At 49.8% G+C, this 19,298-nt stretch overlaps 1 protein-coding gene across 1 annotated transcript; it reads left to right on the top strand.

Moving 5' to 3' along the window:
• Positions 1–355: 355 nt before the first annotated feature.
• On the top strand, positions 356–10,727 carry ARMC12 (armadillo repeat containing 12). The gene is given in 7 exon segments (XM_081140640.1): positions 356–883; positions 886–930; positions 1,478–1,623; positions 1,879–2,013; positions 8,562–8,735; positions 8,877–8,948; positions 10,343–10,727. Coding segments are annotated over 7 exon segments (1,101 nt in total). The 5' UTR covers positions 356–687; the 3' UTR covers positions 10,676–10,727.
• Positions 10,728–19,298: the final 8,571 nt, after the last annotated feature.

Consider the following 19,298-nt stretch of genomic DNA (forward strand, 5'->3'; position numbering starts at 1 on the left):
CCTCCTACGTGTAGGACTGTGCTGCATGTTGGAGATGCAGACAACTATCCTCAAGAGCTTTTGGTCACACAAGTAAACGCACACTGTAGGAGAACATGCAGGTGCTGGAAGATGATGGATTTGCCTTAAAACTCTGCAGAAGTTTGTAAGGTGCGTCCCTCTGCTCAGGAGGGCCCTGCCTGCAGAATTGCCTGAGGCCCAGCAGTGGATCTGTGGTGAAGAGATCCAAGATTGGAGGGCCAGGGAAGTGAGGGAACTGGGCCTGCCAGTGGGCACACCCCAGACACCCTTCCCAGAAACTTTCAAAGGCTCAGCCTGGAAGTTGGTACTCTGCTGCCCTCTAATGGATGAAACGCAGCCTCCGGAGCTGCCTGCTGGAGTCGCACCAACCTGGCTGCCCTAGAGAAAAGGGGATGTGAAGATCCTGCCCGTCCAGACTTTTTATTCCCCTAGAGTCATGAGTTCCATTTCCTACAGCCTCTAAGTGAAACCTTCTCTCCTTCTAAGCACCTCTGGCTCCTCTGTTTCCCGACCACCCTCAGTCCCACCATTTCTCCAGTTTCCTTTGTTGCCTGGGTTCCGATTCTGGTACCCTGGTTCCTGGCCCTGCCAGAGTTCTGGTTCCGGAAGGCCCTTACCGGTGCCTTGGGCCTAGCTCCCACCTGGGCGCAAGGCGGCGCTGAGGACATGGGCAGGAGCGCCCAACCATCTGTGGGGCAGCTGGAGATCCGCAAAGGTATAGTGGGCCTGGCCATAGGCGCTGGGGCCATCTACCTGTTCTACAAGGCCATCAGGGCTGGCATAAAATGCCAGCCGCCCCTCTGCAGCAGCTCGCCCATCTGCATTGCCCGTGAGTGTCTGGGCCCTGGGGAGAGGGCGCAGCCCTGGAGGCACCTGCTCCTGAGGCCTCCAGTGTGGGAGGGACCAAAGGTGAATCCTCCAAGTTCCTCCTTCCTCCCTTTCCATCTTCCTTAAACTCACCCTAGCTCAGGGTGCCTGGGTAGTGGGTAGCACCTCAAGGGAATCCTCAGGACTCACCCGGCAGGTCTTTAAGTTCTACATTCACTCTAGCTTCTAGGATCCACTGCGTGAGGATTTGGCACCAAGGGAAAATTGGGGGGCCTGTATACCCAGAGCCTCCACTAGTTCACGTGACAACTTTGCGGGAAGTAGAAAAAGGCACCCCTTCTGCAAGACTCCATTGCCATCTGCTGGACTGTCACTGCCATGTACTAATTATGATGAAATACTAGGTGTTACTGCAAATGCCAGAAACTTGTTAGAGCAAATATTAAAAACTATTTGCCTGGTGCAGTCCACACCCTGTTCAACTGTACACGGTGGTCCTGCCTGTAGCGAGAAAACGCTTCAGAAAAGGCAAGGCAGCTTTGTCCCCAGGCCCTTCCCCCCTTCCCCGCTCCCTTCTTTCGTCGCTTCTGAGCCGGCAGCCTGAACCTGGGCTGGCTTGGCTCTCTAGGCCTGGCCATGGAGCGCGAGCGGCAGCGGAGGGACTCCGGTGAGCTCCGGAGGCTTCTCAACTCTCTGGAGTGCAAGCAGGATGAGTTCGCCAGGAGCATGATCCTGCACAGCATCACGCGCTGTGTGTACTTGCTGGAGGTCGAGGTGAGGGCAGGGAAGCAGGAGGCCGGTGCCTCCCGGCCCGCTGGCCCCTGCTGGCTGCAGCCGATCCCTGCCCCCCCCCCCCACTGGCCAGACTGCCCCCTGGGGCCTGTCTCTCTGGCTGATGATGGAGGTGGGGGAAGGAGGGTGTCAGGGTGGTGCTGAGAGGTCTTGGTGACATTGGGGCGGGGTGGGGGGTGGCGGGGCACTGGGCCTAGGACATGCGCTCGGCCTCTGACGTCTCTCCCTGCACTCTAGGCCTCTGCTTGTACTACTGACGACATCATGTTGGTGGGCTCTAGGCTGGATGACAAGGACAACAGTGTCAGAATCCAAGCTCTGAACACGCTCAAAGCTTTCTCTGGCATCAGAAAATTCAGGCTCAAAATTCAGGTGAGCCCAGGGGCAAGAGATGGGGCCGAGTACACAGGATGCCCACAGTCCATGGGTCCTTTAAAGGGCATAGGATAGGTGGTCACGTTCCAGAGGTTTGTTTGGGTCTGAGTTTATAACCCAGAAGTGGGGTTTTCCTTGGAAATAAGGGGGAAGACGGTGGTCAGATTCCCAGCAGGGTCATTAAAAGCCTTTGACTCTCAAGATGAAACTGGACTAGGGCTCTAGGGCTAGGAGTGTCTGGGAACCCCAAACAGCAGAAAGCCCCTGAGGTTCTTTCTGACACCAGCTGACTCTCTGACACCAGCTGGGTGACCTACAATTTAATGCTGACACTACCTGGAGTTAGCACAGGCTCCACAGGCTAAGGGCTTAGTCACACCAGACTGCCCCCAACTCAGATACTAGTCACAAGTCCCAGTAATTTTGACTGACCGGCTATAAATTTGGAGGTTCCCATGACCCCCTTTTTTCAGGTTTGATAATCCACTAGAAAGACTCTCTCAACTCAAGAAAACATGACTTACCTTACTGGTTTATTGTAAAAGATACAACTGGGGAGAAGCCAAGTGGGAGAGTTGCTTAGGGTGAAGTATGGGGAAGGGTCAGAGATTCCATGCCTCCTCTTGGCTCGCCTCCGCCCTAGCACCTGGAGTGGTTCAACCGGGAAGTTCTCTGAACCCTGTCATCTGGGGATATTTGTGAAGTCTCACTATGTAGGCATGATTGATTAATCATCGGCCATCGGAGATTAAACTCACTCTCTCTAGAGGTCAGGGATGGGACTAGAAGCCTCAACCCTCTAATCATGACTTGGTCTTTCTGGGCACCAGCCCCCACCCAGAAGCTATCTAGAGGTACAACACAAGTCACCTCATTAGCATAAACCCAGGGGCGGTGGAAAGGGGCTCATTGTGAATAACAGAGACCCTCCAGTCAGGAAATGGCGAGGATTTTTGGAGCTTTGTGCCTGGAACCAGGGACAAAGACCAGATGTACTATCATAACACACGCCCCCCGCCCTCCCCCTGCTGTGCTGGTCAGAGGCTGGGGGCTGGACCCCTGAAGCCTTCACTGCCACCGCATAGAGAAAACATAGCCCACCAAACGTCAGTTCCCCCAGCCCCCAGCCTTGCCTGTTTCCGCACCCATCCTGCTGGTGCCATGAAAACATGGCTTTCCCCCGTCTGCGGTCAGTGTTAGTCTGTCTAGGGCCCCATCTGTCCTGGGTCCCTCCCATCCTTGAGGGCCTCCCTCCTGGCCAGCTCTCTGGCGTGGCCTCTCCGGCCCCTTGCCATTGTATTCTGCACGCTCTAGTCCCTCTCATCTTAAAAGCACAACTGAAAAACCTTCCTTGTCCTCCAATCTTCTCTCTAACAAACGGTCTGTCTCTCCCCAATGGAAAATAAGTATTTAAAACTTACAAACATTTTATATGTGTACAGTAGACAGGCTAACAATAAAACAAAACATATAGCCCGGCCGGTGTGGCTCAGCGGCTGAGCGTCGGCCTAGGATCCAGGCGATCGGGGTTCGATTCCGGGTCAGGGCACAGGCCCAGGTTGCGGGCTCGATCCCCAGTCGGGGGCGTGCAGGAGGCAGCCGATCAATGACTCTCATCATTGATGTTTCTATCACTCTCTCTCCCTCTCCTTTCCTCTCTCTGAAATCAATAAAGATAAATTTAAAAAACAAACAAACAACAAAACGTACCTCACCAGAACCCCAGCTAAGAGCCAGACGGTGACCAATAGGTCATTCAGCCCTCCCCCACCCCAGCCTCGTCCCCCGCCAGAGGCAGTCATTTCCCTGCATTTTGGTAATCAAGTCCTTGATTTCTTTGTAGTTTTACCATGTCTACATGGATCATCTTATGTTGTAGCAGGCGAGACAGACAATAAATGAATGGGTAAAATACAGTCTGGAATGTTGTTAAGCTTCACGTGTGTGGAAGTATGCAGTTGGTATTGTGTGCTTTGCCTTTGCCCCTCGGCGTTGATGTGGATAGCTCCGTTCCTTTCCTTTCCACTGCAGTTTTATTTATCCACTTGCCCACAGGTAGACATTTGAGCTGTGTTGCTGGAGGGCTGGGTGGGTGGAATCCCTCCGTTGCTAGTGGGAGTGGGGTTCTTGCGACATCTTCAGAAAAGGCATTTTCTAAGATGGCACGGGAAAAAGAATGCTTTTTATTTGCGTGAAGTTATATTTCTCGGCTTGCAAAGTCCTATTGTCCTTAAACCAGTCCTGGAAAATATGTGGCTGGGACTTCAGGAGAGCTAGAAGCAAAGCCAGGGTCCAGAGTTTCCATTCCATGGTGGAGCTGAGTTTGGCAGAGCATCAGGCTAGATCCAGCCCATCAGTCCATGGTGTGGGTCCCACAGGACCATGAGCCACGTGGGTGAATGCAGAGTGTGGGAGTCCACAAGCCAGGTCGTACTCAAGCACCAAGAGAGCAAAATTCCTTTGCTTAGGAGCTCAAGTATCTCAGATTCCATGCCCTTGCAGTGGCCATGCCTGCTCTGGCCAGTGACCTGTTCCCAGGTGTGAGAGACAGAGAAGCGTCTTCCCTGTCACCCAGATCTTACATGCGTTTAAACCGCAGCTTTCTGGCAAAGCTGTGTGAATGGCATGCCTGTGTTATCTAGTCTCCCCTTTACTCCTTTCCTGTTATTTAATAGCCAGGTTATTATAACGGTATCATTTGCACTTTGCACTGTGAACATTCTTGGACACATCTCCCTTGTGGACACGGGGAACTTTCTGTAGGGTGTGTGTGCAGGAGCAGAGGGGCTGGGGGGAATGGTGTGCCCCACTTTTCAAGATGGGTTGTGTCAATGTGTACACTTGCGTGTTCCCGTGGCAGTATCTCCTCCCTAGCCTGTGGGGTTTCACACTTTAAATTTTGTTTTTTTTGCATCAAACTCGTTTTGGGGAGAAAAAGTTCTCTAGGTCTTTACTTTCTTGTTGCCTCTCCTCCATCCCTCAGCCCTCTCAGTTCCCCAAAGGCTGCGATGCTTGAGCTTGCCAGAATTGCCCAGAGAACTGGTTAAAAACGAAGATTTCAGGGCCCCATGCCCAGAGTCCAGTTCAACAGGGGAGCTGAATTCCTCACAGGCCCCTGGGCATCACTGTTCCTTCTTTCCCCCAGGGTTTGTATCCTGGGGACCTGAACCCTGTTCTCCTCTCCCCCAGTGAAAGCAGCCACTTCCCTGGCCTCAGTTGCCGTCTAGATGTGCTCTCCTGCATCTCTGTCTGCAGCGTGGTGCTCCCCTGGCCTCCAGACCTGTGGCCAGCTGCTCCATATAGACAGCCTAGTGGCCCCCTAACCCAACACATCCAAAATGGGGCTCGTCCCCATTCCCCAAGTCAGACCACCCTCTCCAGAGGGATCTGAACCCATCACCCTCCTGCGTGGCCTTCCTTGAGGCGCTCTACCTCCTTGCCCCAACTCCAGCCAGTCACACTGTATGTTTCATGCTCTCCCACCCCCTGGCCTTTGCACCTGCTGTTTTCTCTGCCTGAAACCCCATCCTAGACTTGCTAACTCCTACCTGTCCTTCAGGTCTTAGCAGACAGTGAGGGGTGGGGGCAGGGAGGAGCAGGCTTCTAGTGGGAATGCTATAGTCTTCACTCCCGTATTCTTGTCTCCCTCTTATGTGGCTCACAAAGGTAGAGCCTGTGAGGTTACCTGTCTTGGGTAATACCTCTTGGTCCAAGCATCTTGGAGCTCAGAAGCCAAGAGCCCTTTATTCATTCAACAAATATCTATTGAGCACTTTGCACCAAGACCCTGTGCTAGGCACTGGAGATACAGCAGCGAACAGAGCAGGAAAGAGCCCCGTAGCAGTGGAGCTCCTGCTCTAGCAGGGCAAGGCAGGCAGTGCACAAATGACCAAAATATGCAGTGAAGCGCTATGGAGGAAAATAGAACCAGGAAGGCTGCTCAGGAGGCTGGCACTGGGTGGTGCTGCAGTTTCCAAAGAGAAAATCTTTAGGTTAGGGCTTGATGAAGAGTGGAGAAATGACACCAGAAGCATGATCTATAGAAGAAAAATTGATAAATCGGACTTTATCAAAATTAAAAACATTTGCTTTATGAGAGACCCTGTTGAAAAGATAAGCTACAGACTGGGAGGAAAATAGTTGCAAACCACATATCTGACAGAGGACACATGCCTAGATTATATATATAAAGAGCTTTCAAAACTCAATATCAAAACACATAATGCAGCCTGGCCAGTGTGGCTCAGTGGTTGAGCGTTGACCTGTGCACCAAGAGGTCACTGGTTCGATTCTTAGTCAGGGTTGTGGGCTTGATCCCCAGTAGGGGCCGTGCAGGAGGCAGCCAATCAATGGTCCTCTCATCAATGTTTCTCTCTCTCTCCCACTCCCTTCCTCTCTCTCTAAAAATCAATAAAAACATTAAAAAATATATAATCCATTGAGAAAATGGGCATAAGTCATGGAGAAATTTCACTGAAGAAGATACACAAATTGCAGATAAGTACATGAAAAGATGTTTAACTTCACTAGCCATTGGGGAAATGCAGATTAAGACCAGAGTAAGATATAACAATACACCTGTTACATGATCTAAACTCCAAATTAGTGACAACATTAAATGCTGGCAAACATGTCAAGAAACTGGATCTCTCATACACTGCTGATGGAAATGTAAAATGGTATAACAGCTACTCAGGAAAATAGTTTGGCAGTTTCCTAAAAAATTTAACTATACATTAACCGTACAAACCAGCGATTGCACTCCTGGGCGTTTATCCTAGAGAAATGAAAACTTGCATTTGCACAAAATCCTGTATACAATTGTCCATAGAAGCTTTTCCTGTAATAGTAAAAAAAAAAAACAACCAAAATGAGTCTCATTAGATAAGTAGTTAGGCAAACTGGTCACTCATACCATGGGACACTCCTCAGTAATAAAAAGGAAATGAACTGTTGATGCCGGCAACAACTTGGCTGGATTTCAAGAGCATTGTACTGAGTAAAGAAATCTCAGATGGCCAAAAAGTATGACACCATTTCTATAACATTCTCTAAATGTCAGAATTATAAAGTGAAAAGCAGATTGGTGGTTGCCAGTGGTTAGGGCTGGTTTTGGTGGGGACGGGTGTGACTGTAGGGGGTCCCACAAGGGAGACCTTGGTGGTGATGGGACGAGTCTGGTGGAATAGTCTGTCCAATGCAGTGGTGGTTACCTGAATCGACACGTGATCAAATGACCTAGAACTATACACACGCACTGTACCAACACCAACTTCTAGTTTTGATATCATGCTCTGCCTATTGGAAGAGGTGACATTGAGCGAAACTGGGTGAAAAGCACAAGGGACCTCTCTGTACTATTTTTACAGCTTCCTGTGAATTTATAATTATTTGAAAATAAAAAGTTTAAAAATAAAAAGTGTGTTACACCTGTGACAGTTTAAGGGGGGGGGAAAGGGGGGATGGGGAAGGCTGAGGTGGGGGTGGTTGGCAGTCTTAACGCAGGAGGCGGGGAAGGCTGCAGAGGAGCCTTCAAGCCCTGGAGGAGGTAAGAGTGAGCCGTGAGCATCGGGAGTGAGGGCATTCCAAGTAGAGGGACGGGCTCTGCAAACGCCCCCAAATAGGAGTGTCCCTGGCCTGTTCCAGGAATAGCTAAGAGGCCACTGTGATGGAAACCTGGGAGCAAAGGCGAGAACAGGAGATGAGGCGGAAGAAATAGAGGGGGCGAGAGGCATATTGTAAGTCACTGCAAGGAATTTAGCTTTTCCTAAACCTCAGTGAACTAGGGACTAGTGAGCAGAGGAGTGACATGTCTAACAAGTCTGTTGTTCTGAAACAGATACTGCGGTGGGGGTGGGGGTGGGGGTGGAAGCAGGGGGACAGGAGGCTCTTGCAGAAATCAGATTAGGGAACAGTCGCTTGGAACAGGGTGGAAGAAGCCGAGTGGCGAGAATCGGCTTGATGGTTGATGGATTTTGAAGGCAGAGCCAGCAGGATTTTCTGGAGGGTTAGAAAAAGGGTGTGAGAGAAAGAAAGCGGTCAATCAGGCCACAGATTGTTGGCCTGAGGAATGGAAGGGGGCGTAAAGGGCCGCTGAGCCGGGGAAGGGGCTAGACGGAGCGGGCGTGGGGCCGGGAGCACGGTGACTCGGAGGGTCTGTTAAACACCCCGGGAAAGGTGAAATTGGCGCCTGAGTATATGGCAAGTTCAGGAGGGGTCTGAAACCAACCTGAAAGGCATCAGCGTATGGATAGGACTGGACAATCTGGGTGGTATCACTAGGGGAGCGATGAAGAGAGAGAAGAGGGGTTGGGCGGAAGAACCAGGAAAGAAATCTGTAAAAGGGAAGCCAAGTGGAGAAAGAATTTCAAGAATGTGGGCATGGTCAGCTAGGTCAGCTACTGTTGAGAGCTCACGTTAGAGGGCTCTGTCTATTGGGTTCGGCCCAGGCATCCCGGTGGGGGCGGGGGAGAGGGAAGGCAGAGGCTGGGGTGGTGTTGGGGATCATCCTATAAAAGCAGACCCTTCTCTTCCCCCTCCGCCAGGAGCACTTCATCAAGGTCCTGGAACTGATATCCACCACCTGGGACTCGGAGCTGCACATCGCAGGCCTCAGGCTGCTCAACAACATTCCGCTGCCTGACTTTGTGCACCCGCAGCTGCGCCGGGTGATGCCTGCCTTGATGGAGATTCTTCAGTCGGACTGTATCCTGGCACAGGTGCCTCAAGACCATGGCCCAGGCCCTGCCCTCCTGCCCAGCCCTGGCACGGCATCTGGAGGGAGGAGAAGAGACCCGTGTCTTCTCTGCTCGGGCCCAGACTCACCTGCCTTCTCATGCTTTACTATTTCCTCTATTTAGGTACAAGCCGTACGCCTGCTGAGCTCCCTGGCGCAGAAGAACGACTTTCTCTATGATATTCTCAACTGCCAGGTGAGAAAGGAAGTGATGAGGGGCTGATGCCGACTCAGACACTGGGAAAGGAAGAATTGTGGATTCTCCAGACAGACTTGGCCCTGGCAAGACTGTCCTGTTCCTCTGCCTGCCTGTGCACTCGATACATTGAAAACCACCCCCTCTTCCGTTCTCCCAAAAGAATCAGAACCCATTTTGCTTGAGGGGCAGCTCCTTTGAGGGGTTTTCTAAACTCCGAGAATGAGGAATACAGGTGACAGAACAAAAGTCAATGGAGTTATTTTAATATTAGGGTAAAGTTACTTATAACAAAGACCATTATTAGGAATAGACAAAGTCACTACGTAACAATTAATGGTTCAGGGGGAATAAAGCGACTCTAAACTTATATGAACCTAATAACATAATCTCAAAATATAGACGGCAAAACTTGACAGAATTACAAGGAAACAGATTTTCTCTTTCTTCAGTTTTATTGAGGTATAATTGACAGATAAAATGGTAGAATATTTAAAGTATACATTGTGGCGATTTAATATATGTATACACTGTGAGGATTCCCACCCATCGCCTCACATCATTCTTGGGAGGTGGTAGTGGTGGTGAGGACATTTCAGTTCTAATCTCTTAGCAAATTTCAATGACATAATACAGTGTTATCCACGATAGTCACCATGTTTTACCTAAAGCCTCAGACTTTATTCTTCTTATAGCTGAAAGTTTGTACCAACCTCTCCCTATTCCCCCCTCCTCCAACCCCTGGCAACCATTTTTCTCTGTTTCTATGAGTTTGACCTTTCCTTTTTTTTTTTTTTTTAGATTCCACATAAAAATAAAAGTGATGCCATGTAGTATTTGTCTTTCTCTGTCTGGCTCATCTCACTTTAGCATAATGTCCTCAAGATCCATCCCTGTTGCCACAAATGGCAGGATTCTCTTCTTTATCCCAGCTGAATAATTATAAAGAAAAGTTGATATATCCACTACTGCAGTGGAAGATTTGGAAGGTTTTAACTACTCTTTCAACAATTAATAGATAAAAACCTAAAACTGGTTAAGGGTATACTCGCTGGGATAATACAACAAGCTTGAGCCATTAGACGTACTCTGAACACTATAATTAGTAAATGCACATTCCTCTCAAGCACACAAAACTTTATAAAAATTAACCACGCATTAAACTTTAAAGTTTATCATGACATATTTCCCGGAATCAGTGTTATTACCAAATCACTCCTGGTTTACGACCACAACGTCCTTATGTTAGAGAATGACAATGGAAGGAAAACTGAAAAAACTCCATGCAGTTGAACCTGAAATTAGGTATCCTGGGGAGTCGAGGCAACAGGGAGCTGGGAGAACCTCAGGACTTGCCTTGGGTCTCATTCCCATCTCTCTCCATCCCATCGCAGGTGCACCCCAACTTCCTGAACCTGTTCCAGGCCACGCATCCCGGGAGCCTGCTCTTCGAGGTGCTGGTGTTTGCCGAGCGGCTGAGCGAGGGCCGCAACTCGCCGCACTACCGGGCCGTGAAGTGGCACTACAACGAGCAGTCCCTGCACGAGGCGCTCTTTGGCGACGAGTCGCGACTGGCCGACCGGCTGCTCGCCCTGGTCATCCACCCCGAGGAGGAGGTTCAGATCCAAGCCTGCAAGGTCATCGTCAGCCTGCAGTGCCCCCAGGACGTGATAGGGCGGCCCTCTGCCTGCCACTCCAGTCATTCCTACTTTGATAAGATGGAATAAAGTTAAGGAGAGCCAACAAATGAGTGTGGGGGAGAGGCTGGAGGGGCGGCGTCTATCCAGGGCCCTCCAGGCTGGGGAGGGGTGCCACCCGGCATAGCCCGTACCCTAGCAGGGCAAAGCATGCGCCTCCCGAAACACATCCCCGCTTCCCTGCTTAGGGGGCAGACTCCCTTCCAAGTTGCAGGGAGCTTCAGGGAGAAGGCAGGTTTGGGGACAGAGGCCAAAAATAATCAGCAAAAGATGGTATAACGTTGGATTACTCAGCATGGGCTAGGCTGTGCCACAGTAACAAACGACCTCCAGGTTTTAGCAACTTAAACATGATCAAGGTTATTTCTTGTTCACATACTGTGCCATGGGTGCGTGTTGGGGGACAGGGGCAGGGGCAGGGACAGGGGCCAGTCGAAGGGCAGGCGTCTGTTTCATAGCATCTCTCAGGGACCCAGGCTGAGGGAGGCTCCTCATGTGTTTCTGCAACTCCTAGAGAAGGCAAAGGAAACGTGGCAGTGATCGCTGGCTCTTAAAAGCTCCACCAGAAATGACACTCAGCACGTCTGCTCACATTTCACTGGCCACAGGGGCCAGGGGAGATGAGTCTCACCATGTGTCCAAAGGAGCACTGGCAATATTTGGTGACACAGACCTGCAGGCATACCGGGGAAGAGGGAGCACTCTGGAGTCAGACTCTCAGGTTCAAGTCCCAGCTCTGTCACTAGGTGGGTGACATTGGGCAGGCCATTTACCCTATTGGAGCCTCAGTCCCCACATCTGTAAAAATGAATATAGTCTCTTCCCTTGCCCCCGAGGAGGTGGTGGAGGCAGAGGCGTGGGTGCGTGCAAGGTTCGGCTCCACGCGTAACCTACCGCATTGCTGCTTGGGGTGTTCCCACTGCTTTAGGAGAGGTGCTGGGACCCTTGCCCACCATGGCCAAGCTGAACTGGTGAAGCTGCCAAAGCCTTGGGCGGACGCCAAGCCCACCTTTGTGTGCTTGGATCCAACTGTGATGGGCCTGTGTATGTCAGGTTGGTGGGGGCTTTGTGCCGAACGCCAAATGCACCTAATTAAGGTTGACAAGAAGCTAGGGGAGTGGGTCGGCCTCTGTAAAATCGACAGAGAGGGAAAGCCCTGTAAAGTGCTTGGCTGCAGTTGTGTGGTGGTTAAGGTCTATGGCAAAGAGTCTTGGGCCAAGGATGTCATCGAGGAGCACTTCACATGCAAGAAGTGAACAAATAAGCTTGGCTTTGTTTCTCAAAAAAAAATAATAATATGTATGTGTGTGTGTGTGTGTGTATAATCTTGTGAGGCTGTTGGGAACATTCTATGGGGAGTATCTGCGTTAATGACTGTAAGGTACAATGCTCTGCCTGAAGAGGGTATTGATCAAGGATTGGCTCTGAGGAGCTAGGAAGTCCTCATTGAGAAAAGGAAAGATTAGCAGTGGAAAGGCCCTTGGAGAGCGCTGAGTCCCGTGTTTCTCTGGTCTCTTTGGGTTACAGGCACTAGGGAGTTCCAGAGCCCTCTGGAAAGCACCCTGAAATGCCACAGGGACCAGAGTGCATATGTAATATAAAACCATACCATGGCCCGGCCAGCGTGGCTCAGTGGATGAGCATTGACCTAGGATCCAGGAGATCGTGGTTCGATTCCCCGTCAGGGCACGTTCCCCGGGTTGTGGGCTCCATGCCCATTCGGGGGTGTGCAGGAGGCAGCTGATCAATGATTCTCATCATTGATGTTTCTCTTTCTCTCTCCCTCTCCTTTCCTCTCTCTGAAATCAATACAGATTAAGAAAGAAAGAAAAAGAAATGTTAAAAAATAAATAAACTATACTATGAAGTCTCCAGAAACAATGAAGTCAAACCAGTATGACCACCCGCTCAGGTTTTCCCATTCACTGCATTTCCCGTGTTCATTCATCGTGTTATCTGTGATCCCTTGCTGGCAAACAGTACTGGTACTGGTTGCTAATGGTTTAAGAAAGCATTATGGGAGAAAACCTTAAAATAGGAGCTATTCACAGTCTGCTACCACTTGATTCAGGAGGCAGAACATGTTGACCCAGCTGCGGAACCCCAGTGTTCCTCAGAGGCAAGGTTTGAAGGCCCCCATCTAGTCCGAAGCCAAGCCTGGCATTTTGCTGAAGGGAAAACAAACCCAAATAGAGAAAGTGACTTGCTCAAGGTCACATGACTAGTCTGGGGCAGAAACAGGATTAGACCCATTTCGTCCTGGGCTTTTCACTTTTCTATTCCTTGGCCTGAGCCCCGTGAGAGTGGACCATGGATTCTAAGCCAGGCTCGGTGGCAGCTGGGAAAGACCTCAATGCTTCTGGCGTTTAGGGGCCAGTTGAGGACTCAACTACTTGAGGAAAACTGTCCCGTGACCCAAGACTCATCACTTGGCTGGGTGGGGTGTGGTGGGTGGAGGGTTATTGATGAGGATGGGCTGGTCAGAGAGACCCCGTCCCTACTAAGGACATCCTTGTCAGCGTCTTCCGAAGATGGGCTTGTCACCTCTGAGTGGCTGGTCACTATCAGACCTGCAGCACCAGCCCTCATCTTGCTCCAGTTCAGGCCTGAGGCTGCTCCTTCCTGCTCCTTGGATATAATGCAGTCACCCCAATGGAACTTATCGAAAGCAGACATCATCCTACCCACTCCCCAGCCAGCTCCCTGTGTTCCCATGTCACCGGCTGGGTACTGGACCTCACCTTCAACTGCTCCTCCCCGCCACTTCCAACCAACCAGTCTGAACATCTCGCATCCACCCAGTTCTCCAGTTTCCACTGCGGCTGCCCTGTTCTGGGCATCAGGACTTTGGGGTAGTCATGTTCCGACTTCTGGTCCCCATCCCCTCCAGCCCTACGCCCAGGATACTCTTAGAACCCACATCACATCTCCTCAAACACCTTCGGGGGTTCCCCACTGCCACAGTGAACTGTTTCTCAGCCCCAAAGCTAAGTCACATGACCTGGAAAGTATAAATGTGCTTCCAGCCAAAGCAAGAGGAGCTTTGTTCTCAGAGGTGTGGTCCCTGGACTCTGTTTATCTGGTAGCTGCAAATGAATTAGCTTTGCATTTACGGCCCTTCACAATCTGGTCATCTAGTCGGCCACTAGCCTACCATGTCAAGGCTCGTCTCCAGCCAAGCCGGAGTGAACTAGTCTTGCCTGAGCTTTTGATACAAACTTCTCCCTGCCTTCCACATGCTTCTATCCCCTTTGCACCGGGCTGGCTAAGTCATCTATTGCAGCCTGGAGCTTGCTTCAGCTACGCCAGCCCTTACTGCTTCCTGCAGCCCTTCTCATGTGACTCTCTCGTGGAATTTGGCAAATAAAAGCTTGAATCTTATCAAATTTGTTCTTTTTGCAGTGGGCCTTGCAGGCAGAGCCTGCTCTGGGTAGGCACATGGTAACAACTGGCGGATGGAAACGACAGGAGAGTTGGCAGCGGGCAGTGAGGTGGGGAGGGCGTAGTGGTTCTTTGTTGCCGTGCAACAAATAACAACAAAACTAAGCTCATCAAGCGCAGACAAGAAAAATCTGAAGGAGTTCATCCCCACCAAACCAGTATTACAAGAAATGTTGAAGGGACTTCTTCAAGAAGAATAAAAGAATAAAAAATATGAATAAGAAGATATTGCAAAAAATATTCTCATTGACAAAGGCAAACGTAATAAAAAGCAATGGCTCAACCACCACTAACGCTAGTACAAAGGTTAATAGGCAGAAGTAGGAAGATTATGTGTGATTCCAGCAGTAAATTAAGGGGTACACACTAACACACACAAAAAGCAAGAAATAATGACAAAAACAAACGTGGAGTGAGTAAAAATGGTAGTGATTTTAGACTGTGTTAGAACTTAAGTGACCATCAACTTAAAACAGACTGCTAACGCATGGTAACCAAAAATCTACAAGGGATATACAAGAAATAAAGAGAAAGGAATCCAAACACAACACTATGGAAAGTCACCAACATGCAAGAGAAGAGAGCAAGCGAGGAAGAGAGGAACAAAGAATGACAAAACCAATCAGAAGACAACAAAATGGCCACGTCTACATACCTATCAATAATGACTTTAAACGTAAACGGGTTAAATGTTCCAATCAAAAGACCAATGGAGCACTCGCCCAGTAGCTCAGTTGGTTAGGGCATCGTCCCAATATGCCAAGGTTCTGGGTTCAATCTCTAGATACAAGAGCAACCAATGAATGCATTAATAAGTGGAACAACAAGTCAATCTCTCTCTCTCTTCCCCCCTTCCTCTCCCTCAAATCAATAAATTAAAAAAATTAAAAAAAGATGAATGGGTAAAGAAGATGTGGTACATATATACAACAGAATACTACTTGGCCATAAAAAAGAATGAAATCTTACCATTTATGACAACATGGATGGACCTAGAGGGTATTATGCTAATGAAATAAACAGAGAAAGACAAATACCATATAATTTCACTTATAGGTGGAATCTGAAAAACAAATGAACAAACAAAACAGAAACTCATAGATGCAGAGAACAAAGTGATGGTTGCTAGATGGAAGGGGGCTGAGGGGCTGGGTGAAAAGGGGGAGGAACTGAGAAGTACAAATTGGCAGCTACCGAACAGTTACAGGGATGTGCGTACAGCATAGGGAATATTGACAATACTATTGTAATAAGTATGATGTTAATAAGTATAATATATAATGTTATACAAGTGGGTATAAGTCACATTGGGGGGATCACTTTGTAAGTTCCATAAATGTCTATTATGCTGGACACCTAAAACTAAATAATATTGAACATGAACTGTAATTGAAAAAAAAAATTTAAGTTAGTATATCAATTTTGGTCCAATCAAGAGAAAGAAACCACACAATAATTTGAACAGGGAAATTTTACAGCAGGGGATTGGAGTAACAAGGAATTGGTTAGTAAGGAGAACTCTAAAGAGTACCTGAATAACAGATATGGGAGCAGACCCTACCTCCAGGACCGAGGCTGAGGATAGGACACCCAAGGAAGAGACACCAGCCCACCCCGCCAAGGCTGAATCCCAGACCTTGTGCACAGAACACAGCCTGAGGCTCACCAGATGGCAGAAAAGTCACTGTGGTGTCATGCAAGTGGAACTTGCTGGAAATGTGCCCTCTAGGAGGCCAGGGAGAGCTCTTTGTGGGGAGGAGTGATAACAAAGGCACTCCACCAGAAGACTGGAAGCAGGGAAGCGGTGCTAGCTGGGGGCTGCTGGCCTCCCTGTGCTGCCGGGGCCTGTGTGGAAGACCCTGTGGGCGCTGCAGGAGCCTCACCTGGAGAGGCCACAGGCACAGCTGGTGCTGGGGGCTGGAGAGGCTGCAAAAGCTCCAGGAAGGGGAGGCACTTGGCTTCCACTAGTGCCCTAAGGGGCAGTGCCAGAACAAGCGGATAGCCACTGGGAGTTGCTGGTGACTCCAGAAACTGGGCACTGGTGGAGCTGTTGTTCTGCCGGAGGCTACCAATCAAGCACACTAGAACCAGGAGGCAAGAACCTTTCCCTCTTGCAATATCCCTCCAGCTCCCTCCCTCTTAGCAATTTAAAACGCCAATAAGCATTTGTTATCTCTCAGGAATTAAGGAGCATCTTGGCTGGGTGGTTCTGATTCAGTTCAGCTGTGGCTGCAGTCAAGCCTTTGGCCAGGGCTGCAGTCATCCGAAGGCTTGCCTGGGGCTGGATGATCCATTTCCAAGATGGCTCACTTACGTGGCTGGCAAGTTGTTGGTGGCTGGTTGGTAGGAGGCCTTGGTTTCTCTACATATGGGCGACTCCATAGGGATGCTTGAGAGTCCTCATGACTGAGCAGCTGGCTTTCCCCAAGAAAGATCAGGGCAAAAGCTGCTGTAATGCCTTTTCTGACCTAACTTCAGAAATCAAACATTATCACTCCACCACATTCTACTCATTAGAAGTGATTCTCCAGAGACAAGAGGAGAGAAAAGGAAGAGTTTCCAGGGTGGGAAACCAGTTGAACTTTACCAGAAGGGAAACCAATCCGTTTCCCTTTGATGGGATTATGGTAGATGGTATTTGGCTATCCAGACTGCCAGTTACTCCTGTAACTGATTTCCCAAAGAAGACCTGTGAGAGTCAGAGACTGCAAGCTCCACTACAGGGTTTCTAGCAGGACCCCAACACACACGCACCCATGCATGCCCCCGCCACCCACACAGGCACCCCCACACACTCATGCATACACGCAGGCACACGGCATAGACTGCTAAGTTATGGCCCATGCTTGATTTTTGTCTGGGTACATGGCCGCCAAGAATAGACACTACATTTCCCAGCTTTTCTAGCAGCTAGGACTGGCCATGGCGATGTGATTATGGCTGACCAGTGCAATGGAAATACTCCTTAAAGGGAGGAGTCAGGCCCTTTCTTCCCCAACCTTCCATTCCAGTGCCTGAAATACAAACAGGCTGGTAAGCAATCTTGGACTGTGCTGGTGAAGACTGTAGTTGTAGATGCCAGAAAGATGAAATTAAAGCAGCCAGGTCCACTGAGGCTGTGGAGCTGTCTTACCAGCCCTGGACTGTGTGTGCTTGGAATGCTACCCGAAAGAGAAATAAACTGTCTTATATCAAGCCATTTATTCTGTGGCTTCTTTCACTGCAGCCAAACCTATCTGTAGATCCTACAGCCTTGTCTGGGTAAGTGAGATCCCATTATTAGTGATTCATTTGTTTTATAACTTATTTTTGGGACAAATAGTATTTATTGAGCTTTGCGTGCTCCTGCATCTTCCTAAATAGGAGCTGGCAGGTATGCACAGAGCTGGGTGCCAGGAAGGGGAGGGAATCTGGTCCATCAGAGGGCTCAGAAAGGGCAGGTGAGTTCATCCCAAAGCCCGTCCTTCCCAGGAACATCTCTTGCCTTGGTCTCCACAGATGGCATTTATCCTCTTCTGTCAGTGAAGCACCTGCTTGTAGGAAGACAGACTGACTGCCATGGAAGTCTAGACCCGCATGAGTTAGTTCCAGCTGCCAGTGACCGAAAGGAGACAATCTCTGCATGAGCGTTTCCTGCTCAAGGGCATTCGTTCAGTGAAGGTTGCCGGTGGCACAGAGCAGAGGGAGCCTTGTCTCTTGGTTGTTGCTGGAAGAAGTGACAAAGGAGTAGGTGAGTGGAAGCTCACCCTCCAGCGAGCAGGCCGGGCGGGTACTAACTGCAGTGCAGCTGGTAAGGGAGCCTGCCAGGAGGCATGGGGCTTCTCCCCCAAATTCCCACAGGAGGGGTAAAACCCTGACCAATGGGGATGCTATTTAAAACCCCCAACACGCCATGAAAGGGAAGCGTGGGAATAAAGAGCACAGGTTGCCGTGCAAAGTGACCTTCAGCTATAAAAACTGAAGTTTTCAGACGGGGGTAGACGCCTCCCTTCGCCCCTCCCAGGTAGCCCACGCCACTTGCGGACGTTTGTCCCTGTGGTGGCTGCTGTGGGTGGCTTGCTCAGCTCCTGTTCCCCTCCTCCTGGTGTGCCTTCCTGAAGGGCAGGGCGGGAAAGCCGAACACCAGACTGCGGCCCTGAGGGCTCGGGTGCGGCTTAGACGGTGCTGGTCACATGTGCTGCCTAAGGCCTGCCCGGGGTGGAGCTAGGGGGACAGAGGCATTTGTGCGGGAGCCATTCATTTTCCAGGCCGGGGCAGATACAGCAGACACGGGCAAGAATCCTGATGGCAGCTTTCTGATCCTGAGATCACAGCCGAGGTGCAGTCCTGCAGCCAAGTTGCAGTGACCCCCACCTTCCCGGCGGAGGCAGAGGCAATAGCTTCCCGGCAGCTCCGTTCCTCACTGATTTCTGGATTTCATCCTTGGAGGCTCAGTCCGCTCCAGCCCTTTCCATGGCTTTGTAAGTCCCCAGTTATCTGGACTATATCCCTTTCTGCTTAAAGTAGGTACAGTGGAGTCTGTTATCTGCAAATGAACCCTGACGATAAAGCGCCTGGCATAGAGTAGGTATCACTAAATGTTTGTTGAATGGCTGGCTGGCTGGCTGGGCAAATGGAGACAGATAAGATGTCTGCAGCGAGCTGGGACATCACAACAGCTGAACTCAGTGCAGTGGCAGAGCAATCAATGGACTATAAGTGGGCAGTGAAATCAATTCGGTTGCTCAGTTGGTTAGAGCGTCATCCGGATGCACCAAGTTTGCGGGTTCGATCTCCCATCAGGGCACATACAAGAAGAAAGCAATGAATGCACAAATAAGTGGAACAACAAATTGATGTCTGCCTGTCTGTTTCTCCCTCCCCCCTTCCTCTCTCTCTCTAAAAATCAGTAAAAAAGAAATAAAAATCTCAGAGCAGATCGCATATAGTAATGTAGGTATTGTTTTGTGAAACTTTAGTTACACGCACACACACGTACACACAGTGGTGTGTATTTACAGTGGTGATAATCCAAATATTCAACAACCACCGTGACACAGATATCAACCGATTGGGATGGATGCCAACAATATCTACTGGCTGTCTGAATGCCAGTATAAAAACTATATTTTTTAATTTAAAAAAGTGATTGAAATCCACTGGCTTATGGAACATAGATGAGGCTTTTGCGGGGGCGGGGGTGGGAGGCAGTAGGCGCAGGTTTCTGAGGACC

Source organism: Miniopterus schreibersii, assembly GCF_964146895.1.
Source record: "Miniopterus schreibersii genome assembly, chromosome: 6".
Classification (NCBI taxonomy): Eukaryota; Metazoa; Chordata; class Mammalia; order Chiroptera; family Miniopteridae; genus Miniopterus; species Miniopterus schreibersii.